Raw genomic sequence first — 27,057 nt, 5'->3', positions numbered from 1 at the left:
ACCTTCTGAGTATCTCTTCTACCTTCTGAGTATCTCTTCTACCTTCTGAGTATCTCTTCTACCTTCTGAGTATCTCTGAGTATCTCTTCTACCTTCTGAGTATCTCTTCTACCTCCTGTGTATCTCTTCTACCTTCTGAGTATCTCTTCTACCTTCTGAGTATCTCTTCTACCTTCTGAGTATCTCTTCTACCTTCTGAGTATCTCTGAGTATCTCTTCCACCTTCTGAGTATCTCTTCTACCTTCTGAGTATCTCTTCTACCTTCTGAGTATCTCTTCTACCTCCTGAGTATCTCCTACCTTCTGAGTATCTCTTCTACTTTCTGAGTATCTCTTCTACCTTCTGAGTATCTCTGCTACCTTCTGAGTATCTCTGAGTATCTCTTCTACCTTCTGAGTATCTCTTCTACTTTCTGAGTATCTATTCTACTTTCTGAGTATCTCTTCTACCTTCTGAGTATCTCTTCTACTTTCTGAGTATCTCTTCTACTTTCTGAGTATCTCTTCTACCTTCTGAGTATCTCTTCTACCTTCTGAGTATCTCTTCTACCTTCTGAGTATCTCTTCTTCCTTCTGAGTATATCTTCTACCTCCTGAGTATCTCTTCTACCTTCTGAGTATCTCTTCTACTTGCTGAGTATCTCTTCTACTTTCTGAGTATCTCTTCTACTTTCTGAGTATCTCTTCTACCTTCTGAGTATCTCTTCTACCTTCTGAGTATCTCTTCTACCTTCTGAGTATCTCTGAGTATCTCTTCTACCTTCTGAGTATCTCTTCTACCTTCTGAGTATCTCTTCTACTTGAGTATCTCTTCTACTTTCTGAGTATCTCTTCTACCTTCTGAGTATCTCTTCTACCTTCTGAGTATCTCTGAGTATCTCTTCTACCTTATGTGTGTCTCTTCTACTTTCTGAGTGTCTCTTCTACTTTGAGTATCTCTTCTACTTTCTGAGTATCTCTTCTACCTTCTGAGTATCTCTTCTACTTTCTGAGTGTCTTTTCTACCTTCTGAGTATCTCTGAGTATCTCTTCTACCTTCTGAGTGTCCCTTCTACTTTCTGAGTATCTCTTCTACCTTCTGAGTATCTCTGAGTATCTCTTCTACCTTCTGTGTGTCTCTTCTACTTTCTGAGTATCTCTTCTACTTTCTGAGTATCTCTTCTACCTTCTGAGTATCTCTTCTACCTTCTGAGTATCTCTGAGTATCTCTTCTACCTTCTGAGTGTCTCTTCTACTTTCTGAGTATCTCTTCTACCTTCTGAGTATCTCTTCTACCTTCTGAGTATCTCTTCTACCTTCTGAGTATCTCTTCTACTTTCTGAGTATATCTTCTACCTTCTGAGTATCTCTGAGTATCTCTTCTACCTTCTGAGTATCTCTTCTACTTTCTGAGTATCTCTTCTACTTTATGAGTATCTTTTCTATCTTCTGAGTATCTCTTCTACCTTCTGAGTATCTTTTCTACCTTCTGAGTATCTCTTCTTCCTTCTGAGTATATCTTCTACCTCCTGAGTATCTCTTCTACCTTCTGAGTATCTCTTCTACTTTCTGAGTATCTCTTCTACTTTCTGAGTATCTCTTCTACCTTCTGAGTATCTCTTCTACCTTCTGAGTATCTCTTCTACCTTCTGAGTATCTCTGAGTATCTCTTCTACCTTCTGAGTATCTCTTCTACCTTCTGAGTATCTCTTCTACCTTCTGAGTATCTTTTCTACCTTCTGAGTATCTCTTCTACTTTCTGAGTATCTCTTCTACTTTCTGAGTATCTCTTCTACCTTCTGAGTATCTCTTCTACCTTCTGAGTATCTCTGAGTATCTCTTCTACCTTCTGTGTGTCTCTTCTACTTTCTGAGTGTCTCTTCTACTTTGAGTATCTCTTCTACTTTCTGAGTATCTCTTCTACCTTCTGAGTATCTCTTCTACTTCCTGAGTGTCTTTTCTACCTTCTGAGTATCTCTTCTTCCTTCTGAGTATCTATTCTACCTTCTGAGTATCTCTTCTACCTTCTGAGTATCTCTGAGTATCTCTTCTACCTTCTGAGTGTCTCTTCTACTTTCTGAGTATCTCTTCTACTTTCTGAGTATCTCTTCTACCTTCTGAGTATCTCTTCTACCTTCTGAGTATCTCTTCTACTTTCTGAGTATCACTTCTACCTTCTGAGTATGTCTTCTACCTTCTGAGTATCTCTTCTACCTTCTGAGTATCTCTTCTACCTTCTGAGTATCTCTGAGTATCTCTTCTACCTTCTGAGTATCTCTGAGTATCTATTCTACCTTCTGAGTATCTCTTCTACCTTCTGAGTATCTCTGAGTATCTCTTCTACCTTCTGAGTATCTCTTCTACCTCCTGTGTATCTCTTCTACCTTCTGAGTATCTCTTCTACCTTCTGAGTATCTCTTCTACCTTCTGAGTATCTCTTCTACCTTCTGAGTATCTCTTCTACCTTCTGAGTATCTCTTCTACCTCCTGAGTATCTCTTCTACCTTCTGAGTATCTCTTCTACCTTCTGAGTATCTCTTCTACTTTCTGAGTATCTCTTCTACCTTCTGAGTATCTCTTCTACCTTCTGAGTATCTCTGAGTATCTCTTCTACCTTCTGAGTATCTCTTCTACTTTCTGAGTATCTCTTCTACTTTCTGAGTATCTCTTCTACCTTCTGAGTATCTCTTCTACTTTCTGAGTATCTCTTCTACCTTCTGAGTATCTCTTCTACCTTCGGAGTATCTTTTCTACCTTCTGAGTATCTCTTCTTCCTTCTGAGTATATCTTCTACCTCCTGAGTATCTCTTCTACCTTCTGAGTATCTCTTCTACTTCTGAGTATCTCTTCTACTTTCTGAGTATCTCTTCTACTTTCTGAGTATCTCTTCTACCTTCTGAGTATCTCTTCTACCTTCTGAGTATCTCTGAGTATCTCTTCTACCTTCTGAGTATCTCTTCTACCTTCTGAGTATCTCTTCTACTTTCTGAGTATCTCTTCTACTTTCTGAGTATCTCTTCTACCTTCTGAGTATCTCTTCTACCTTCTGAGTATCTCTGAGTATCTCTTCTACCTTCTGAGTATCTCTTCTACTTTCTGAGTATCTCTTCTACTTTCTGAGTATCTCTTCTACCTTCTGAGTATCTCTTCTACTTTCTGAGTATCTCTTCTACCTTCTGAGTATCTCTTCTACCTTCTGAGTATCTCTTCTACCTTCTGAGTATCTCTGAGTATCTCTTCTACCTTCTGAGTATCTCTTCTACCTTCTGAGTATCTCTTCTACCTTCTGAGTATCTCTTCTACCTTCTGAGTATCTTTTCTACTTTCTGAGTATCTCTTCTACTTTCTGAGTATCTCTTCTACCTTCTGAGTATCTCTTCTACCTTCTGAGTATCTCTGAGTATCTCTTCTACTTTCTGAGTATCTCTTCTACTTTCTGAGTATCTCTTCTACTTTCTGAGTATCTCTTCTACCTTCTGAGTATCTCTTCTACCTTCTGAGTATCTCTGAGTATCTCTTCTACCTTCTGAGTATCTCTTCTACCTTCTGAGTATCTCTTCTACTTCCTGAGTATCTCTTCTACCTTCTGAGTATCCCTTCTACCTTCTGAGTATCTCTTCTACTTTCTGAGTATCTCTTCGACCTTCTGAGTATCTATTCTACCTTCTGAGTATCTCTGAGTATCTCTTCTACCTTCTGAGTATCTCTTCTACCTTCTGAGTATCTCTTCTACCTTCTGAGTATCTCTTCTACCTTCTGAGTATCTCTGAGTATCTCTTCTACCTTCTGAGTATCTCTTCTACCTTCTGAGTATCTCTTCTACCTTCTGAGTATCTCTGAGTATCTCTTCTACCTTCTGAGTATCTCTTCTACCTTCTGAGTATCTCTTCTACCTCCTGAGGAGCTCTTCTACCTTCTGAGTATCTCTTCTACCTTCTGAGTATCTCTTCTACCTTCTGAGTATCTCTTCTACTTTCTGAGTATCTCTTCTACCTTCTGAGTATCTCTTCTACCTTCTGAGTATCTCTTCTACTTTCTGAGTATCTCTTCTACCTTCTGAGTATCTCTTCTACCTTCTGAGTATCTCTTCTACCTTCTGAGTATCTCTTCTACCTTCTGAGTATCTCTGAGTATCTATTCTACCTTCTGAGTATCTCTTCTACCTCCTGAGTATCTCTTCTACCTTCTGAGTATCTCTTCTACCTTCTGAGTATCTCTTCTACCTTCTGAGTATCTCTTCTACTTTCTGAGTATCTCTTCTACCTTCTGAGTATCTCTTCTACCTTCTGAGTATCTCTTCTACCTTCTGAGTATCTCTTCTACCTTCTGAGTATCTCTGAGTATCTATTCTACCTTCTGAGTATCTCTTCTACCTTCTGAGTATCTCTCATACCTTCTGAGTATCTCTCATACCTTCTGAGTATCTCTTCTATCTTCTGTACCGCAGACCTGGCTACGGCTCGGTTAACCATTCACAAGAGTAACAACTAAGAGATAAACACCTACATGAAGCACAACACTGCTTACCATATTTTATTTATAGTCTATATCAGGGCTGTCAAACTCACTTTGCCACGGAGGCTGCATCTTTAACGAGGTCTGAAGGGCCGCACTGAGAATTGGTGATATTTCCTTGCCGTCAAAATGCAAAACATTTCCCCTATCTGTCGTTTTTGGAATTTTACGATACTCCCCGAATGTCTAGCTTTCATTTAGGTGACTATTAGCAAGCTGGACATACTTTGGATGTAGATCCATTATAATTTCTACATTGTTTTGATTTGGTTTCAGTCGTTTTAAAGTGTATTGAGTCCCCCCCCGCCCCCCGCCCCACACCCCACAATTTTTTATTTTTTATTTCAAACTTGTATAAAATACATTTAGTCAAACCACCCATGGGCTGTATGTTTGACACCCCTGGTCTATATATCACAGTACAATTTAAATATAACAGAAGGCATCACTACTTTTATTCATTGTCATTATTTAGTTACTATCCATGTTAAATAGACACACTTTTTTTGTAAGAAACAATATTAAGGCATTATTGTACATGTAACAGACATGTAGATTTCACTTCAGGAGGGGAAAAAGGTTACAGTCATTGAGCTGGAAGCAGAAGACAACGGCTAGTTACAAGGCTAGGGGATGGTGCTAAACGCACTGCACTGTTGACGATGCACCTTCTGAAGTCAATTTCCACAAAGTGTGCAGAGTGCATTCATGACGAACGCTGTGGATGAGTTTTTAAAGTCAAAATGAGCTTTTAAAGTCAAGCGCAGTGCGCGTTTGATTAAACCCCGGCCTAGGACCGGATCAGAATGTGGAATCCCGGGCCTAGGACCGGATCAGAATGTGGAATCCCGGGCCTAGGACCGGATCAGAATGTGGAATCCAGGGCCTAGGACCGGATCAGAATGTGGAATCCCGGGCCTAGGACCGGATCAGAATGTGGAACCCCGGCCTAGGACCGGATCAGAATGTGGAACCCCGGCCTAGGACCGGATCAGAATGTGGAACCCCGGCCTAGGACCGGATCAGAATGTGGAACCCCGGCCTAGGACCGGATCAGAATGTGGAACCCCGGGCCTAGGACCGGATCAGAATGTGGAACCCCGGCCTAGGACCGGATCAGAATGTGGAATCCCGGCCTAGGACCGGATCACAATGTGGAATCCCGGGCCTAGGACCGGATCAGAATGTGGAATCCCGGGCCTAGGACCGGATCAGAATGTGGAATCCCAGGCCTAGGACCGGATCAGAATGTGGAACCCCGGGCCTAGGACCGGATCAGAATGTGGAACCCCGGCCTAGGACCGGATCAGAATGTGGAACCCCGGCCTAGGACCGGATCAGAATGTGGAACCCCGGCCTAGGACCGGATCAGAATGTGGAACCCCGGCCTAGGACCGGATCAGAATGTGGAACCCCGGCCTAGGACCGGATCAGAATGTGGAACCCCGGCCTAGGACCGGATCAGAATGTGGAACCTCGGCCTAGGACCGGATCAGAATGTGGAACCCCGGCCTAGGACCGGATCAGAATGTGGAACCCCGGCCTAGGACCGGATCAGAATGTGGACCCACGGCCTAGAACCGGATCAGAATGTGGAATCCCGGGCCTAGGACCGGATCAGAATGTGGAACCCCGGCCTAGGACCGGATCAGAATGTGGAACCCCGGCCTAGGACCGGATCAGAATGTGGAACCCCGGCCTAGGACCGGATCAGAATGTGGAATCCCGGCCTAGGACCGGATCAGAATGTGGAATCCCGGGCCTAGGACCGGATCAGAATGTGGAACCCCGGCCTAGGACCGGATCAGAATGTGGAACCCCGGCCTAGGACCGGATCAGAATGTGGAACCCCGGCCTAGGACCGGATCAGAATGTGGAACCCCGGCCTAGGACCGGATCAGAATGTGGAATCCCGGGCCTAGGACCGGATCAGAATGTGGAACCCCGGCCTAGGACCGGATCAGAATGTGGAATCCCGGCCTAGGACCGGATCACAATGTGGAATCCCGGGCCTAGGACCGGATCAGAATGTGGAATCCCGGGCCTAGGACCGGATCAGAATGTGGAACCCCGGCCTAGGACCGGATCAGAATGTGGAACCCCGGCCTAGGACCGGATCAGAATGTGGAACCCCGGCCTAGGACCGGATCAGAATGTGGAACCCCGGCCTAGGACCGGATTAGAATGTTTTAAAAGTGCCATCATATCTAATAGTCAGGTTCAGTTTCAGGAAAAGCCTTGTTCAGGATGATGTTAAGAGGAGGATTTGTAGCTGCTTCATTGTTGGGGGGGATTTACATAATCTGATATGATTTCTGGAAACAATCCACATGCTCCTCCCACTGACATAGAAAACAAACTATATGCTCCTCCCACTGACATAGAAAACAATCCTGGTTTGTAGATTTCCAGTTTCAGAAGAAAATAAAATGTTAGGAAAGCTTCCGGAATATTGGCATCCTAATCTGGCACTACTAGCAGAGATGTGGCTAGCATCTCTCTCTCTCTCGATCTCTCTCTCTCTCTCTCGATCTCTCTCTCTTTCTCTCTCTCTCTCTCTCCTCTCTCTCAATCTATCTCTCTCTGTGTCTCTCTCTGTCTCTCTGTCTCTCTCTCTATCTCTCTCTCTCTCTCTCTCTCTCTCTCTCTCTCTCTCTCTCTCTCTCTCTGTCTCTCTGTCTCTGTCTCTCTCTCTCTCTCTCTCTCTCTCTCACTATCTCTCTCTGTGTCTCTCTCTGTCTCTATCTCTCTCTCTCTCTCTGTCTCTCTATGTCTCTATGTCTCTCTCTCTCTCTCTCTCTCTATCTGTCTCTATCTCTCTCTCTCCTCTCTCCTCTCTCTGTCTCTCTGTCTCTGTCTCTGTCTCTCTCTCTCTCTCTCTTGCTAGCTAGCAGAGATGTGGCTAGCATCTCTCTCTCTCTCTCTCTCTCTCTCTCCTGCTATCAGAGATGTGGCTAGCATCTCTCTCTCTCTCTCTCTCCTGCTATCAGAGATGTGGCTAGCATCTCTCTCCCTCTCTCTCTCTCTTGCTAGCTAGCAGAGGGAAAAGCGTCGAGAGTTTATGTTCATCTTGGTGACCCCTATGAGTCTCAGCGGGGTGGAGAGTCCGAACCCGGGGGTGACGGGGGAGTCAAAGAGCAGGTCGCTCAACTCATCTCTCTCCTCCAGCCCGTAGGTGGCATCGTTGAGCATGCGGCGGTGCTGGTGACACGTCTGCTCGATCTTCAGTTTGTTGATGTCGCTATGGAGACGCATCAGCTGATGGGCCAACTGCTGGTCCTGGAGAGGCATTTCATTCTGGAGGGAGGGGGGGAGGGGATAGAGATTTAGGGATAGATTCAAAACTGATCGTGGAAGATCTGCATTGTAATGCTAATGACATTTAACGTTCATTTCCGACTGAGCCGACAGATGCAAAGTTTACCGTGAATACGGTCTCTGTGAACGTAGAAACATTACCTTTAAAAGGTGTGATCGGATTGAATAGTTTGTTTCTAATGTTGACAGTAGATGTTAATGCCAGTGTGTTGGTAATATGGTCACCGCAACAGCCCTAGGTGTAGTCTGGCCTTAACAACAGGGGTGTAGTCTGGCCTTAACCACAGAGGGTGTAGTCTGGCCTTAACCACAGAGGGTGTAGTCTGGCCTTAACCACAGGGGTGTAGTCTGTCCTTAACAACAGGGGTGTAGTCTGGCCTTAACAACAGGGGTGTAGTCTGGCCTTAACAACAGGGGTGTAGTCTGGCCTTAACAACAGGGGTGTAGTCTGGCCTTAACAACAGAGGGTGTAGTCTGGCCTTAACCACAGAGGGTGTAGTCTGGCCTTAACCACAGAGGGTATAGTCTGGCCTTAACAACAGAGGGTGTAGTCTGGCCTTAACCACCAAGGGTAGAGGATTCTGGATTTCATGCTACTTATTACATCCTGATATTGATCTTGATATTGATCTTGGATATTCTACAATCAGGATTTCTTGAAAACCTTGGAATTTTGGGAAAGTGTGACTGGATTTTTAAACTCTCATTGACAAGAAGCCCCTCTCCCTAGCATTGACAGAAAGCCCCTCTCCCTAGCATTGACAGGAATCCCCTCTCCCTAGCATTGACAGGAACCCCCTCTCCCTAGCATTGACAGGAAGCCCCTCTCCCTAGCATTGACAGGAAGCCCCTCTCCCTAGCATTGACAGGAAGCCCCTCTCCCTAGCATTGACAGGAAGCCCCTCTCCCTAGCATTGACAGGAAGCCCCTCTTCCTAGCATTGACAGGAAGCCCCTCTCCCTAGCATTGACAGGAAGCCCCTCTCCCTAGCATTGACAGAAAGCCCCTCTCCCTAGCATTGACAGAAAGCCCCTCTCCCTAGCATTGACAGGAAGCCCCTCTCCCTAGCATTGACAGGAAGCCCCTCTCCCTAGCATTGACAGGAAGCCCCTCTCCCTAGCATTGACAGGAAGCCCCTCTCCCTAGCATTGACAGGAAGCCCCTCTCCCTAGCATTGACAGGAAGCCCCTCTCCCTAGCATTGACAGGAAGCCCCTCTCCCTAGCATTGACAGGAAGCCCCTCTCACTTGAATTCAGTTGTATTGGAGATACAGGACTGAACCAAGAAACAGTCACCAATACTTCTGTTGCTCTCACCAGTTCTTTCCTGAGCCACCCCACAGCCTCATCGATGTTCTTAAGTCTCCTCGGCACTCCAGAGGGCAGGCTGTGCTGCCAGGTCAAACCTGAGGTCAGGAGGCTCTCTCTGGGCTCCCCCGGTTGTCGTTTGGCCTTCTCCTGCTCCTCTTGTTGCTCTGCGTGGAGCTCCTGCTGTAGCTGTGGTTCAGCCAGACGTTTGGTGCTCTCACTGTCTGACCTGCTCTCACTCTGGGGCACTACCCGTTGCTCTTCTGGCTCCACTAAGTCCCTGGTGCTCTGCTGTGGTACAATCAGGGTTTTGGTGCTATGGGCCTCTAAACTGGCCTTCCACTCGAGGTAGGACAGCCTCTGTGTTTCCAGCCTCAGCTTCTGCGCCAGGGTCTTGAGGTTCATCATATGGTCTTCTGAAGCCGAACCCACCTTCTCCTCCTCCTCCACCTGGTCAATCAATCAAACAAATGTTTTTTTTCAGCCTGTTTTTAATTCAGAAAATGGTGCTTTACAGTAACCCGGCCTAGACCCCAAAGCAGAAGCACATGTCGGAGAAACTAGCCTCGCGAGCCACACTAATGTCGTATGAAGCTCGCCAGATCGGCGTGGTTCGCGAGGCTATTGGGGAAAAACTCCCTAGAAGATCAGTGTGGCTCGCGAGGCTAAGTAAAAACTCCCTAAAAGGAAGAAACCTAGAGAGAAACCAGGCACAGATGGGAGGCCCATTCTCTTTTGGCAGTATACCGGGTGTGGTCATGAGGGACAGATTGTTTCTCACCTGGTCTGTCTCCTCCACCTGATCCCAGGCACTATACACCTTGATCCTAGGGGTGGAGCCTGCTTCCATGACAACCCCGGGAATAAGAACCACACCTGGCTACCAGAATCAAACTAGTGGTAGTAGTCAAGAGAAGTTGGTCGCAGTATGATGTACTCTTCACCGGGGCCTCCGTCGCTCGGACTTGTGTTTTGAGCGGGTGGTTGTAGATCTTGTGAGAATAGATTAGAACAATTCTTTGTTCTACCTGTGTTCTAGATTGTTGTAGCTCTACACTGTAAAATGATGGTTATGGCCCTTTGTGTTGTGGTTTAATTCAATGTAATAGACCATTCTCTGTGGGTGTGAGAAGGAAGTTCTAGATCTTGCGTCACCATTCTGACTGGCTCTGATGGTTTCTTTATGAGGACAGCACAAAGACAGAGGTAATCCAGATTAGGATTTAAGTAACTTTGAAAAAAGCCTCCTTCATTTAGAGCTCCCTCTTCAAAGCTTCCTCTGTGTATCCTTGGTGTTTCCAGTCTGGGATGAGGATGAGGCGTCCTCTTGTGTCTACGAATCAAAGACACGAACAGAGAAAACAATGATGTCAAATATAATGTTTTTTTCCCCCCCACACTTGCTGAGTAAAGCAGATTGAAGCTTCTGAGCAAATCAGAAATGACTTGACTAAAATGATTCAGCTCAGCCTTAGGTCCCACTGTCTGTTGACGTGGGAGTTTTATACAGGCCTCTGTGTCCCAAATTGCGCCCTACTATTCCCTAGTCATACGTGGTGCACTGTGAAGGTAACAGGGAACTGTTTGGAATGCAGCCGTACAGTATACAGGTAACAGGGAACCGTTTGGAATACAGCCGTACAGTATATAGGTAACAGGGAACCGTTTGGAATGCAGCCGTACAGTATATAGGTAACAGGGAACCGTTTGGAATGCAGCCGTACAGTATACAGGTAACAGGGAACCGTTTGGAATGCAGCCGTACAGTATATAGGTAACAGGGAACCGTTTGGAATGCAGCCGTACAGGTAACAGGGAACCGTTTGGAATGCAGCCGTACAGGTAACAGGGAACCGTTTGGAATACAGCCGTACAGTATACAGGTAACAGGGAACCGTTTGGAATGCAGCCGTAAGGTATACAGGTAACAGGGAACCGTTTGGAATGCAGATATACAGTATATAGGTACTGTCTGACATGAAACATGCCCTTGGTTTCATTTCTATCAGGTCATTGATCACTGACCTGCCTATCACACATAATGTACATCTACATTCAAATCCATAGTAACTAAGACAGTTGTCATAATGGATAATATAATTTATTTTTTAGTTTTTTTATCCTCATGTTGTGTAGTAAATACTTCAGTTTATATTTTCGTAGTTTTTCCTGTGAAGCACATGGTGCTGTGTTCCATGTCTGAAATGTTCCTTATAAATAAAGTTTGATTTGATTAGAATGCAGGGGTTCTCAAACCTCTGTTCTCAAATGTTATAGCTCTGAACTAGCTCACTGGAGTCGTCTTTTCAATGGCTTCACAATGAATTCATTCATAATGAATTAACATCTTGAATTAATTCTGATTCATGTTGAATCCATTCTGATTCATGTTGAATCAATTCTGATTCATGTTGAATGAATTATGTTGAATCCATTCTGATTCATGTTGAATCCATTCTGATTCATGTTGAATCCATTCTGATTCATGTTGAATCCATTCTGATTCATGTTGAATCCATTCTGATTCATATTGAATCAGGTGTGTTTAGCTCTGGATCAAATCAAATCCTTTGAACAAGATGGAGGTCCCCGAGGAGAAGTTTAGAGAAACCACTGTTACAATAACCATCAAGCCAATGACAAACATTGTAGAATCAGTAACAAATGTTTTTGTTGTATAACAACCATGGAAATAGAACTAACTACCGATATGGTTTGGTTGGGAACCTCTTCATAGCTGTTGGTTGTTGCCATGCATTACAGAGAAATAAAGCACAACCTAGCAAGCCTTTCAAACCAATCAGAAACAAGTATTCAACAATGTGGTAGAAATGTCATCCTATGTCAGCACTCCTACTCTGAGACGGTTGATACATGCCCCAGACCTAATCTCTCCAACCTTAATTAATACATCCTATGTCAGCACTCCTACTCTGAGTTGGTTGATACATGCCCCAGACCTAATCTCTCTCCGACTCCAACCTTAATTAATACGCATCGACCAATGATCTTACAGAGATCAGCAGTCCTGCCAAACACACCTCTCCTCTCTCTTGTCTTACTACACTGAACAACATCATATAAAACGCAATATGTAACGATTTAAAAAATATTTTACTGAGTTACATTTCATATATGGATATTAGTCCATGTAAATAAATGCATTAGTCCCTAATACATTGATTTCACGTGATTTTTAGATCAGCAAACCAGTCAGTATCTGGTGTGACCACAATTTTCCTCATGCAGCGTGACAGCGGTCTCCTTCACATAGAGTTGATCAGGCTGGTGATTGTGGCCTGTGGAATGTTGTCCCACTCCTCTTCAATGGCTGTGAGAAGTTGCTGGATATTGGCGGGAACTGGAACACGCTGTCGTACATGTCGATCCAGAGCATCCCAAACATGCTCAATGGTTGACATGTCTGGTGAGTATGCAGGCCATGGAAGAATTGGGACATTTTCAGCTTCCAGGAATTGGGCCCGTGCATTATCATGCTAAAACATGAGGTGATGAAGGTAGATGAATGGCACAACAATGGGCCTCAGGATCTTGTCACAGTAACTCTGTGCATTAAAATTGCCATTGATAAAATGCAATTATGTTCGTTGTCCGTAGCTTATGCCTGCCCATACCATAACCCCACCGTCACCATGGGGCACTCTGTTCAGTGGGTGGTGATTCAGTCCAGTCCAGTAACATGACATTTAGTGTTTGGTGATTCAGTCCAGTTCAGTAATTTGGCATTTAGTGTTTGGTGGTTCAGTAACATGACATTTAGTGTTTGGTGGTTCAGTAACATGACATTTAGTGTTTGGTGGTTCAGTCCAGTTCAGTAACATGGCATTTAGTGTTTGGTGATTCAGTAACATGACATTTCGTGTTTGGTGATTCAGTAACATGACATTTAGTGTTTGGTGGTTCAGTCCAGTTCAGTAACATGGCATTTAGTGTTTGGTGATTCAGTAACATGACATTTCGTGTTTGGTGATTCAGCCCAGTAACATGACATTTAGTGTTTGGTGGTTCAGTTCAGTAACATGGCATTTAGTGTTTGGTGATTCAGTCCAGTTCAGTAATTTGGCATTTAGTGTTTGGTGGTTCAGTAACATGACATTTAGTGTTTGGTGGTTCAGTAACATGACATTTAGTGTTTGGTGGTTCAGTCCAGTTCAGTAACATGGCATTTAGTGTTTGGTGATTCAGTAACATGACATTTCGTGTTTGGTGATTCAGTAACATGACATTTAGTGTTTGGTGGTTCAGTCCAGTTCAGTAACATGGCATTTAGTGTTTGGTGATTCAGTAACATGACATTTCGTGTTTGGTGATTCAGCCCAGTAACATGACATTTAGTGTTTGGTGGTTCAGTTCAGTAACATGGCATTTAGTGTTTGGTGATTCAGTCCAGTTCAGTAACATGGCATTTAGTGTTTGGTGGTTCAGTCCAGTTCAGTAACATGACATTTAGTGTTTGGTGGTTCAGTAACATGACATTTAGTGTTTGGTGGTTCAGTTCAGTTCAGTAACATGACATTTAGTGTTTGGTGATTCAGTAACATGGCATTTAGTGTTTGGTGGTTCAGCCCAGTAACATGACATTTCGTGTTTGGTGATTCAGCCCAGTAACATGACATTTAGTGTTTGGTGGTTCAGTTCAGTAACATGGCATTTAGTGTTTGGTGATTCAGTCCAGTTCAGTAACATGGCATTTAGTGTTTGGTGATTCAGTTCAGTAACTTGGCATTTAGTGTTTGGTGGTTCAGTCCAGTCCAGTAACATTACATTTAGTGTTTGGTGATTCAGTTCAGTTCAGTAACATGACATTTAGTGTTTGGTGATTCAGTTCAGTAACTTGGCATTTAGTGTTTGGTGGTTCAGTCCAGTCCAGTAACATGACATTTAGTGTTTGGTGGTTCAGTTCAGTTCAGTAACATGACATTTAGTGTTTGGTGATTCAGTTCAGTTCAGTAACATGACATTTAGTGTTTGGTGATTCAGTCCAGTAACATGACATTTAGTGTTTGGTGATTCAGTTCAGATCTGACTCTTTTGTAGACAAAAAAAACGTTTTCTTAATTAGGATACTGCTGAACTGTTAATGTTCACTCTTGTAGTCATGACTACCTGCTGCATGGAATGTCTCGACTGAGACTGTTGTTCAGAAAACATGTGCTCTCTCTCTCTCTCTCTCTCTCTCTCTCTCTCTCACACACACACACACACACACACACACACACACACACACACAGAGAGAGATCACTATTGATCATACAGAAGGCTATAGAGATATTATATTGATCAACAAGGAACTGTGATAAAATAATGTGCGCTAAATAAATACGAAACAATGCGTGCACTATGCCCTCTATTTATTTGCATTAGGCTGTATCCTCTTTTGCAATAACATTGCAGTAAGATCGAAGCCCGTTCTGAATATGTAAACTGTATCTACAAAGCGTTTACCCGTCATTAGAGCTACCGTGAGAAAAGGCCAGACATTAGGCTACGCATATGCAGTCCGAGTTAATATTTCAACCGCGTCGAAATTCTCATGGCAGTTTCTGGCATTTCATTTTCCGGGGAGAAACCCTTTATAAAATGTTTTTAAGATGAACCCTACAGCACCGTGCTGCGTTACGCAGTAGTATATTATGACGTTTGAATGACTGAATGACTTCAGAGATTGAAGATGATACATTTATTGAAATGCGCAATGTGATATTCCAATTCATTGGATAAACCAATAATGTTACATGTTGCGCTTTTCTATCGCCGTATAGCTTTTTTACGGCTAAAATACATCATGCTCAAGTATTTTTCTCTTATGTAGGCCTGAATGTAATAGAATGTAAAGCAGTGTAGGAATCCCCTATTACCAAACTAAATCAGACGCATGCATGGCGCACATTTACCTGGATCGTTCTCGTAACCTATTGCGCGATCGGATTAAATCCAGTCCATCCCTGATTAAAGGCAATTCATTGAAGAGCGGTTTGCGTACACCCGCTATCAGTGATATAAGTAACTGTTATTTCAGTCCAAATTCAGCCCACTTGTTTAATGAATGTAGGGGATAGTGATGGGTCGTTCACGAGCGAACGGCTCTTTTTGAATTGAATCTTTTTGTTCAACGTCGGGAACCGAATCTCATCGGTGAAAGAGCCGTTCATTTGTCTCGCTTATTTTCATACTGTTACTGCTTTTTAAGCTCAAAACAACGTTTTTCTGCAGATAAATTACAAAATAATTATGTAAAGAGAGTGAATCCTCACTGTAGAAGCAACACATAATGGGAGAGCGTGTCAATCTGGTGCACGCTGATTTTTCAGTGCGTAAAAAAAATGTTTTGCTGGCCATCTGACATAATGGTAGTCTAACTTTTGGTCTTTATATTGGAGATTTGCAATTTTGTTATGGTTGGTCCATTTTTAAGCATTTTGAACATAGAACGGTTTGGGAGCCAAATGAGCCGGCTACTTTACGTGAACCGAGCCAATTGAGCCGACTCACCAAAAATACTCGGAATGCCCATCACTCGTTGGGGAGCATAGGGGCAAAAACAGTTGAGTCAGGAGACCGAGGTTGCCAGGAGACGCCTCGGGAATGCCAGTCAAGTCTCGGCCTGCTGGTCTCCCAAATGGCGCCATATTCCCTTTATAGTGCACTGCTTTTGACCAGGACCCATAGGACTAGGGCGCCATTGAGACCGTTAGCCCCGTGCTGCGATGGGCCAACGCGGAAGCAACTGTGACAGAGGCAAAAGATTTAGATTGTTTTGTTTGATTTAATTCAACAACAGAAACACTACTGTTTTTACAAAGGGGGACACATACAAATAGGGTGAAATAGACACTTTGAACAACTATGTCAACAAAACATTTAAGTTACAGAAATGTTTCCTTAAATAAAGGTACATTTTTTAAATATATATATATATATGTTATTATAGTATATGTTATTATATTTCAGTTATAATAGTATGTACGTTATTACAGTATATGTTATAATAGTTATGTTATTATAGTATATACGTTAATATAGTATTTATGTTATTATAGTATAAGTTACTATAGTATCTGTTATAATGGTATATAAGTTACTAAAGTATATGTTATTATGGTATATAAGTTACTATAGTATATACGTTATTATAGTATATAGGTTACTAAAGTATATACGTTACTATAGTATATAAGTTATTATAGTATTTATTATAGTATATAGGTTAATATAGTATTTATGTTATTATAGTATATACGTTATTATAGTATATATGTTATTATAGTATTTATGTTATTATAGTATAAGTTACTATAGTATATATGTTATTATAGTATATATGTTATTATAGTATATATGTTATTATAGTATTTATGTTATTATAGTATTTATGTTATTATAGTATTTATGTTATTATAGTATAAGTTACTATAGTATATATGTTATTATGGTATATAAGTTAATATAGTATATACGTTACTATAGTATATAAGTTCACATGATACCATCAACAAGACCGTTAGATGTACTGAGAGATAAAGGTGGAACAGCTCCTTCTGCTTCCTCTTCTGGCAGCTTTTGGAACTGTTTGGAGGCTTGGACCCAATGATAAAGCCATAAACTCATCATTACTAGGACCCTCCTTTGAACATGTGTATTGTGGCATAAATAGGTAGAGGGAAGTCTGATTAGATTGCACTCATATCCCAACAACAGCAAAAATGGGATAACTTTAATGAGGATATTGAGTCCTGACTATAGGCTACCCCCTTTTTGGTTAGGCTTGTGTATATGAAACTAATGTATTAAATATGTTATTTAGTGTCTGTATTTTTTAAATTGTATTTAACTAGGCAAGTCAGTTAAGAACAAATTCTTATTTATAATGACGGCCAAGGAACAGTGGGTTAACTGTCTTGTTCAGGGGCAGAACGACAGTTTTACCTTGTCAGCTCAGGGATTTGATCCACCAACGCTCTAACCACGAGGCTACCTGCTGCCCTGTTTTTATAGGGGACGGCTTAATCCAGGTAACAGTTCTGGTATTTTCAAAATATAAACAAGCTATTAACAGGTGTGCTTTGTTAAAAGATCATTTGTGGAATTTCTTTCCTTCTTTCCTTCTTAATGCGTTTGAGCCAATCCGCTGGGTTGTGACAAGGTAGGGGTGGTATACAGAAGATAGCCCTATTTGGTAAAAGACCAAGTCCGTATTATGACAAGAACAGCTCAAATAAGCAAAGATAAACAACAGTCCATTATTACTTTAAGACATGAAGGTCTGTCAATCTAGAAAATCTCAAGAACATTGACAGTTCCTTCAAGTGCAGTCGCAAAAACCATCAAGAGCTATGATGAGACTATCTTTCATCAGGACCACCACAGGAAAGGAAGACTCAGAGTTACCTCTGCTGCAGAGGATAAGTTCATTAGAGTTACCAGCCTCAGAAATTGCAGCCCAAATAAATGCTTCACAGTGTTCAAGTAACAGACACATCTTAACATCAACTGTTCAGAGGAGACTGAGTGAATCAGACCTTCATGGTCAAATTGCTGCAAAGAACCCAATACTAAAGGTCATCAATAATAAGAAGAGACTTGCTTGGGTCAAGAAACACAACGGATGGACATTAGACCGGTTGAAATCTGTCCTTTGGTCTGATGAGTCCAAATTTGAGATTTTTGGTTCCAACCGCTGTGTCTTTGTGAGACGCAGAGAAGGTGAACGGATGATCTACCTATCTGTGGTTCCCACCATGAAACATGGAGGAGGAGATGTGATGGTGCTTTGCTGGTGACACTGGGATTTGTTTAGAATTCAAGGCACACTGAACCAGCATGGCTACCACAGCATTCTGCTGCGATACGCCATCCCATCTGGTTTGCTCTTAGTTGGACAATCATTTGTTTTTGAAGAGGACAATGACCCAACACACCTCCTGGCTGTGTAAGGGCTACTTGAGCAAGATGGGAGTGATGCATCGGATTACCTGGCTTTCACAATCACCCGACCTCAACATAATTGAGTTGTTTGGGATGATTTGGACTGCAGATTGAAGGAAAAGCAGCCAACAGGTGCTCAGCATATGTGGGAACTCCATCAAGACTGTTGGAAAAGCATTCCTGGTTAAGCTGGTTGAGAGAATGCCAAGAGTGTGCAACGCTGTCATCAAGGCAAAGGGTGGTTACTGTGAAGAATCTCAAATATAAAATATATTTTGATTTGTTTAACACTTTTTTTGGTTACTACATGGTTCTATGTGTTATTTCATAGTTTTGATGTCTTCACTATTATTCTATAGTGTAGAATAGTACAAATAAATAAAAACCCTTGAATGAGTAGGTGTGTTCAAACTGTTGACTTTAATTGTATATGAATAACAGGATTTTGGAAATTCTCCTGCAACCCCATTTTTATCAGGTGACCCCACATGAGGTCACGAACCCTAGTTTGGGAACTGCAGGTCTAATTGAACAAATAAGGTTTTCTTTAATGGAACCTTCTCTAATGTTAAACATGTAAAGTGTGGTGTACCGCAGGGCAGCTCTCTTGGCCCTCTACTCTTTTCTATTTTTACCAATGACCTGCCACTGGCATTAAACAAAATATGTGTGTCTATTTATGCTCATGATTCAACCATACACGCGTCAGCAACCATAGCTAATGAAGTCACTGAAACCTGTAATAAACAGTTGCAATCCATTTAGAATTGGTGACCAGTAAGAAACTGGTCCTGAACATCTCTAAATCTAACAGCATTGTATTTGTTACAAATAATTTCCTAAGTTTTAGACTTCAGCTGAATCTGGTAATGAAGGATGTGGTGGTTGTGCAAGTTGAGGAGACTAAATTGGCATTACCTTAGATTGTAAACATATAGATTCAATGGTTGTATAAATGGTTAGAGGGCTGTCTGTGATAAAGAGATGCTTGGCTTTTTTGATACCACACTCCACAAAGCAAGTCCCGCAGGCTCTAGTTTTTTCTCATCTTGATTATTTTGTCATGGCTCATGTCAACACCATCATCCCATACACCCTGGACCCACTCCAATTCACACACTCCCCCAACAGATCCACAGATGACGCAATCTCTAATGCACTCCACGTTGGCCTTTTCCCACCTGGACAAAAGGAACACCTATGTGAGAATGCTGTTCATTAACTACAGCACAGTTCATGCCCTCCAAGTTCATCACAAAGCGAAGGAGCTCCCTCTGCAACTGGATCCTAGACTTCCTGACGAGTCGCCCCCAGGTAGTGAGGGTAATCAACGACACATCCGCCACACTGACCCTCAACAACCTTTACTCCCTGTTGACCCACGACTGCGTGGCCAAGCACAACTCCAACACCATCATTAAGTTTGCTGATGTGGTAGGCCTGATCACCGACAACGATGAGATGCAGTATGGTGCCAGTACAACAACCTCTCCCTCAACGTGAGCAAGACAAAGGAGATGATTGTGGACTACAGGAAATGGAAGGCAGAGAGCTTCAAGTTCCTTGGTGTTCACATCACTAAGGATCTATCATGGTCCACACACACCAACACAGTTGTGAAGAGGACACGACAACAGCTCTTTCGCCTCAGGAGGCTGACGGCCCTCAGATTCTCAGAAAGTGATACAGCTGCACCATCGAGAACCTCATGACTGACCTCACCACCGCCTGGTACGGCAACTGCTTGGCATCCAGCCACCCAAGTCATAGACTGTTCTCTCTGATACCGCAGGGCACGTGGCATACGACGCACCAAGTATAGAAACCCACATAACAGATTCTACCCCCAAGCCATAAGACTGCTAAATAGTTAAATAGTTAATCAAATAGCTACCCGGTCTTTCTGCATTAACCCTTTCTGCACTCTTTATACTCGTCACATACGCTGCTGCTACTTTTTCTATCTGTCATTTTATTCCTAGTCATATGTACATATCTACCTCAAACTACCTCGTACTGCTGCACATCGACTCAGTACTGACACCGTGTGTATAGCCAAGTTATTACCTCAGTACTGGTACCATGTGTACATAGCCAAGTTATTACCTCAGTACTGGTACCATGTGTACATAGCCTAGTTATTACCTCAGTACTGGTACCATGTGTACATAGCCAAGTTATTAACTCAGTACTGGTACCCCGTGTGTATAGCCTAGTTATTACCTCAGTACTGGTACCATGTGTACATAGCCTAGTTATTACCTCAGTACTGATACCATGTGTACATAGCCTAGTTATTGCCTCAGTACTGGTACCATGTGTAAATAGCCTAGTTAATACCTCAGTACTGGTACCATGTGTAAATAGCCTAGTTATTACCTCAGTACTGGTACCATGTGTACATAGCCATGTTATTACCTCAGTACTGGTACCATGTGTACATAGCCTAGTTATTACCTCAGTACTGGTACCATGTGTACATAGCCAAGTTATTACCTCAGTACTGGTACCCCGTGTGTATAGCCTAGTTATTACCTCAGTACTGGTACCATGTGTACATAGCCTAGTTATTACCTCAGTACTGGTACCATGTGTACATAGCCAAGTTATTACCTCAGTACTGGTACCATGTGTACATAGCCAAGTTATTACCTCAGTACTGGTACCCCGTGTGTATAGCCTAGTTATTACCTCAGTACTGGTACCATGTGTACATAGCCTAGTTATTACCTCAGTACTGGTACCATGTGTACATAGCCAAGTTATTACCTCAGTACTGGTACCATGTGTACATAGCCTAGTTATTACCTCAGTACTGGTCCCATGTGTACATAGCCTAGTTATTACCTCAGTACTGGTACCATGTGTACATAGCCTAGTTATTACCTCAGTACTGATACCCCGTGTGTATAGCCAAGTTATTACCTCAGTACTGATACCCTGTGTGTATAGCCAGGTTATTACCTCAGTACTGATACCCCATGTGTATAGCCAAGTTATTACCTCAGTACTGATACCCCGTGTGTATAGCCAAGTTATTACCTCAGTACTGATACCCCGTGTGTATAGCCAAGTTATTACCTCAGTACTGATACCCCGTGTGTATAGCCTAGTTATTACCTCAGTACTGATACCCCGTGTGTATAGCCAAGTTATTACCTCAGTACTGATACTCCGTGTCTATAGCCAAGTTATTACCTCAGTACTGGTACCATGTGTCTATAGCCAAGTTATTACCTCAGTACTGATACCCAGTGTCTATAGCCAAGTTATTACCTCAGTACTGGTACCATGTGTCTATAGCCAAGTTATTACCTCAGTACTGATACCCAGTGTCTATAGCCAAGTTATTACCTCAGTACTGGTACCATGTGTCTATAGCCAAGTTATTACCTCAGTACTGATACCCAGTGTCTATAGCCAAGTTATTACCTCAGTACTGGTACCATGTGTCTATAGCCAAGTTATTACCTCAGTACTGATACCCAGTGTCTATAGCCAAGTTATTACCTCAGTACTGGTACCATGTGTACATAGCCTAGTTATTACCTCAGTACTGGTACCATGTGTACATAGCCTAGTTATTACCTCAGTACTGGTACCATGTGTCTATAGCCAAGTTATTACCTCAGTACTGGTACCATGTGTACATAGCCTAGTTATTACCTCAGTACTGATACCATGTGTACATAGCCTAGTTATTACCTCAGTACTGATACCATGTGTATATAGCCTAGTTATTACCTCAGTACTGATACCATGTGTACATAGCCAAGTTATTACCTCAGTACTGATACCCAGTGTCTATAGCCAAGTTATTACCTCAGTACTGGTACCATGTGTACATAGCCTAGTTATTACCTCAGTACTGGTACCATGTGTCTATAGCCAAGTTATTACCTCAGTACTGGTACCATGTGTACATAGCCTAGTTATTACCTCAGTACTGATACCATGTGTACATAGCCTAGTTATTACCTCAGTACTGATACCATGTGTATATAGCCTAGTTATTACCTCAGTACTGATACCATGTGTACATAGCCAAGTTATTACCTCAGTACTGATACCCAGTGTCTATAGCCAAGTTATTACCTCAGTACTGGTACCATGTGTACATAGCCTAGTTATTACCTCAGTACTGGTACCATGTGTCTATAGCCAAGTTATTACCTCAGTACTGGTACCATGTGTACATAGCCTAGTTATTACCTCAGTACTGATACCATGTGTACATAGCCTAGTTATTACCTCAGTACTGATACCATGTGTATATAGCCTAGTTATTACCTCAGTACTGATACCATGTGTACATAGCCAAGTTATTACCTCAGTACTGATACCCAGTGTCTATAGCCAAGTTATTACCTCAGTACTGGTACCATGTGTACATAGCCTAGTTATTACCTCAGTACTGATACCATGTGTACATAGCCTAGTTATTACCTCAGTACTGGTACCATGTGTCTATAGCCAAGTTATTACCTCAGTACTGGTACCATGTGTACATAGCCTAGTTATTACCTCAGTACTGATACCATGTGTATATAGCCTAGTTATTACCTCAGTACTGATACCATGTGTACATAGCCTAGTTATTACCTCAGTACTGGTACCCAGTGTCTATAGCCAAGTTATTACCTCAGTACTGATACCATGTGTACATAGCCTAGTTATTACCTCAGTACTGATACCATGTGTACATAGCCTAGTTATTACCTCAGTACTGGTACCATGTGTACATAGCCTAGTTATTACCTCAGTACTGATACCCAGTGTCTATAGCCAAGTTATTACCTCAGTACTGATACCTAGTGTCTATAGCCAAGTTATTACCTCAGTACTGATACCTAGTGTCTATAGCCAAGTTATTACCTCAGTACTGGTACCATGTGTACATAGCCTAGTTATTACCTCAGTACTGATACCCAGTGTCTATAGCCAAGTTATTACCTCAGTACTGATACCTAGTGTCTATAGCCAAGTTATTACCTCAGTACTGATACCTAGTGTCTATAGCCAAGTTATTACCTCAGTACTGATACCCAGTGTCTATAGCCAAGTTATTACCTCAGTACTGATACCCAGTGTCTATAGCCAAGTTATTACCTCAGTACTGATACCCAGTGTCTATAGCCAAGTTATTACCTCAGTACTGGTACCATGTGTCTATAGCCAAGTTATTACCTCAGTACTGATACCCAGTGTCTATAGCCAAGTTATTACCTCAGTACTGATACCCCGTGTGTATAGCCAAGTTATTACCTCAGTACTGATACCCAGTGTGTATAGCCTAGTTATTACCTCAGTACTGATACCTAGTGTCTATAGCCAAGTTATTACCTCAGTACTGATACCCAGTGTCTATAGCCAAGTTATTACCTCAGTACTGATACCCAGTGTCTATAGCCAAGTTATCATTATTCATTGTGTATTTATTATTACTTGTTTTTATTTTCTATTATTTCTCTTTTCTTTCTCTCTGCGTTGTTGGGAAGGGCCCGTAAGTAAGCATTTCACTGTTAGTCTACACCTGTTGACAAATACAATTTGATTTGATAATTGGATTTGACTTATTATTGAGAATTGATGTGAATCACACTGCTGATCTATCATTTAACTATTATTATTGATAACTACATTGAAGCACACTTCCCGCTGGTGACCAGTGGACAGCCTGTGAAAAACGGTGCTCTTGCAACAGCTGCATAGTGCAGATCCCAGCCTATAGAATAACAGCTGTATAGTGTGGATCCCAGCCTATAGAATAACAGCTGCATAGTGTGGATCCCAGCCTATAGAATAACAGCTGCATTATGTGGATCCCAGCCTATAGAATAACAGCTGCATTATGAGGATCCCAGCCTATAGAATAACAGCTGCATTATGAGGATCCCAGCCTATAGAATAACAGCTGCATTATGAGGATCCCAGCCTATAGAATAACAGCTGCATTATGAGGATCCCAGCCTATAGAATAACAGCTGCATTATGTGGATCCCAGCCTATAGAATAACAGCTGCATTATGAGGATCCCAGCCTATAGAATAACAGCTGCATTATGTGGATCCCAGCCTATAGAATAACAGCTATATAGTGTGGATCCCAGCCTATAGAATAACAGCTGCATTATGAGGATCCCAGCCTATGGAATAACAGCTGCATAGTGTGGATCCCAGCCTATGGAATAACAGCTGCATAGTGTGGATCCCAGCCTATGGAATAACAGCTGCATAGTGTGGATCCCAGCCTATGGAATAACAGCTGTATAGTGTGGATCCCAGCCTATTGAATAACAGCTGCATAGTGTGGATCCCAGCCTATGGAATAACAGCTGCATAGTGTGGATCCCAGCCTATAGAATAACAGATGCATAGTGCAGATCCCAGCCTATAGAATAACAGATGCATAGTGCAGATCCCAGCCTATAGAATAACAGATGCATAGTGCAGATCCCAGCCTATGGAATAACAGCTGCATAGTGTGGATCCCAGCCTATGGAATAAAAGTTTGAGGGAGTCCCCTCCCTTCTCAACTCCTCCGTGGTGCTGTGCTCCACATATGAAAAACGATCTAATTTAAGAAGACCACGAGCGGGGCTTTTATTTCTCAATCTATTCTGTGCTAATTCACTTTCTTCCCCATAGGCTCAATCTCACGCTGTTGATAGACTTAAATAGCTGCAAATGATCAAGATACCAAAGTCAGTAGAGGCGAGGTCGGTACAGGGGCATCAAATGTGGATGTTAGCTAACAGGGTTAAGGTTAGGGGAAGGGTCATCTAACAGGGTTAAGGTTAGGGGAAGGGTTAGCTAACAGGGTTAAGGTTAGGGGAAGGGTTAGCTAACATGCTAAGTGGTTGCAAAGTTGCTAATTACTCTCTGGCTAGTTTAGTTTATTAGCATCCCCATTAGCTACTGCACACGCAGCAGCTACTCTTTCTGGGCCCAAATAAAACGTACAAATGCACAACAAAAGTTCCAGAATGTCTTTCAAGCCGAAGACGAGAGAATATGATTTGATATTGGTCCCATTTCTCCAAGTTTAGAATGATAAACTACTAGTTAAAATAGTAGTGGAGATCTATTCGAAGCGCTGCTCCAGATCACCACCAGGGGGAAGAAAGAGACTTGACTTAAACCGTGTCCGACTCCAAACCCTCACGACTGAATAGATAAGAGGATGTCATCAGCACACCGCTTAGATGCAGAAGGGAGCCCATGTGTAAATATCCCTTATCTTTCACCAATCACATTTATATCCAATAATGTAACACAATAATATTTGTATCGTGTTTTTTTTTATTGCAACACACGTTCTTGCAGTTGTACCATCTCACCACCAAGCTGCTTACCTATTGTAGATTCAGTCTTCCCAGCCTGGTGCAGGTCTACAATTTTGTTTCTGGTGTCCTTTGACAGCTCTTTGGTCTTGGCCATAGTGGAGTTTGGAGTGTGACTGTTTGAGGTTGTGGACAGGTGTCTTTTATACTGATAACAAGTTCAAACAGGTGCCATTAATACAGGTAACGAGTGGAGGACAGAGGAGCCTCTTAAAGAAGAAGTTACAGGTCTGTGAGAGCCAGAAATCTTGCTTGTTTGTAGGTGACCAAATACTTATTTTCCACCATAATTTGCAAATAAATTCATAAAATATCCTACAATGTGATTTTCTGGATTTTCTTTCTCATTTTGTCTGTCATAGTTGAAGTGTACCTATGATGAAAATTACAGGCTTCTCTCATCTTTTTAAGTGGGAGAACTTGCACAATTGATGGCTGACTAAATACTTTTTTGCCCCACTGTAGTTCGTCTGCCAAAGTCAAACTCCTTGTATGCTCATGTTAACTGACTGGAGTTGGGTTCTGATTCTGATTGTGGTCCCTGAAAAATGTACTGTCACAAAAGGGGTCCACGGACACAAACAGTTTGAGAACCTCCGTTATTGGGAATAGGGTGCCATTTTGGAACGCAGACCTGATGAACCCATCCACACACACACACACACACACACACACAGAGGAACGTTAACCCTTTACAGCAGTGGTCACCAACCTTATCTAAGTCAAGATCACTTTCTGAGTCCAAATGCAAGCCGAGATCTACCGCTCTGATTTTTTTGTATTAACATGACTTAAACAAATGTCTATGCAACATTAACCAATTAAAAACAGTTCTGTAGTAATGAGGTTTGTGCAGTAAGCTATAGGCCCAATACATTATCACCACACATTGGCTTTGCTTGAATTTACATGTCAATGCATTGTTGTGATGGACATGATTATATTTCAACATTTGAGGCTATACGATCACACCGGTAATAGATCCATTGTTGTGTTACTTCTGAAGCACAGCTGAGTGATCATACAGTACATTTAAATAATTAGCTTTTTTATTTTACTGGGCTGATGGTGCCTGCATCTGACGGTCTGTCTCAGCGGAGGGAGAGAGCAGCAGACTGAGGGTCAGTCTCAGCAGAGGGAGCTCTTCTCTGTATTCGTTGACAGTCTCTCTCTAGTCATGGTTTTAAACAGCAGCTCTTCTCTGTATTCGTTGACAGTCTCTCTCTAGTCATGGTTTTAAATTATTTGAAATCTCACAGTATCATCTTTGCTGTAGCTTTCTTTCACGCCTGCTACGTTACTACAGACTCATCGGAGCCATCTGATTGGCCAGCGGGAGCATAGTGCACTTGATTTCCTCAGCAGGCCCACCTGGAAGACAGAGATGGTACCGTCAGACCCGGCCACTGCCTGCACCACCAACAGCCCGAGACTGTTATTTGTTTCCACTAAAACAAATAGGAACACAAGGCGTTCGTATCGTTGGGTCTTTTATACAGAAATGTTTGGAGATCGACTAGAAATGCCTTGGAGATCGACTAGAAATGCCTTGGAGATCGACTAGAAATGCCTTGGAGATCGACTAGGAATGCCTTGGAGATCGACTAGGAATGCCTTGGAGATCGACTAGAAATGCCTTGGAGATCGAC

The 27,057-nt window shown here is 42.4% G+C and overlaps 1 protein-coding gene across 1 annotated transcript; it reads right to left on the bottom strand.

The window, feature by feature from the left end:
• Positions 1 to 4,498: 4,498 nt before the first annotated feature.
• fam167ab (family with sequence similarity 167 member Ab) lies at positions 4,499 to 15,238 on the bottom strand. The gene is made up of 4 exons (XM_020475217.2): positions 15,036 to 15,238; positions 9,902 to 10,453; positions 9,130 to 9,570; positions 4,499 to 7,791 (listed from the first exon to the last, which is right to left on the bottom strand). Exons 2-4 carry the CDS (start codon positions 9,968 to 9,970, stop codon positions 7,528 to 7,530), a joined length of 774 nt encoding a protein of 257 aa, XP_020330806.1. The 5' UTR covers positions 9,971 to 10,453; positions 15,036 to 15,238; the 3' UTR covers positions 4,499 to 7,527.
• Positions 15,239 to 27,057: the final 11,819 nt, after the last annotated feature.

This window comes from Oncorhynchus kisutch, linkage group LG12 (assembly GCF_002021735.2).
Source record: "Oncorhynchus kisutch isolate 150728-3 linkage group LG12, Okis_V2, whole genome shotgun sequence".
In the NCBI taxonomy this organism is placed as follows: Eukaryota; Metazoa; Chordata; class Actinopteri; order Salmoniformes; family Salmonidae; genus Oncorhynchus; species Oncorhynchus kisutch.
This window is presented reverse-complemented; position numbering and strand designations above follow the sequence as displayed.

Coding starts and splice junctions, on each gene's coding strand:
- fam167ab (XM_020475217.2), bottom strand. CDS start 9,970: ATGGAAGCAGGCTCCACCCCTAGGATCAAGGTGTATAGTGCCTGGGAT. Junction 9,571..9,901: donor AGGTGGAGGAGACAGACCAG/GTGAGAAACAAT, acceptor TTGATTGACCAG/GTGGAGGAGGAGGAGAAGGT. Junction 7,792..9,129: donor GGTGGCTCAGGAAAGAACTG/GTGAGAGCAACA, acceptor CCCTCCCTCCAG/AATGAAATGCCTCTCCAGGA.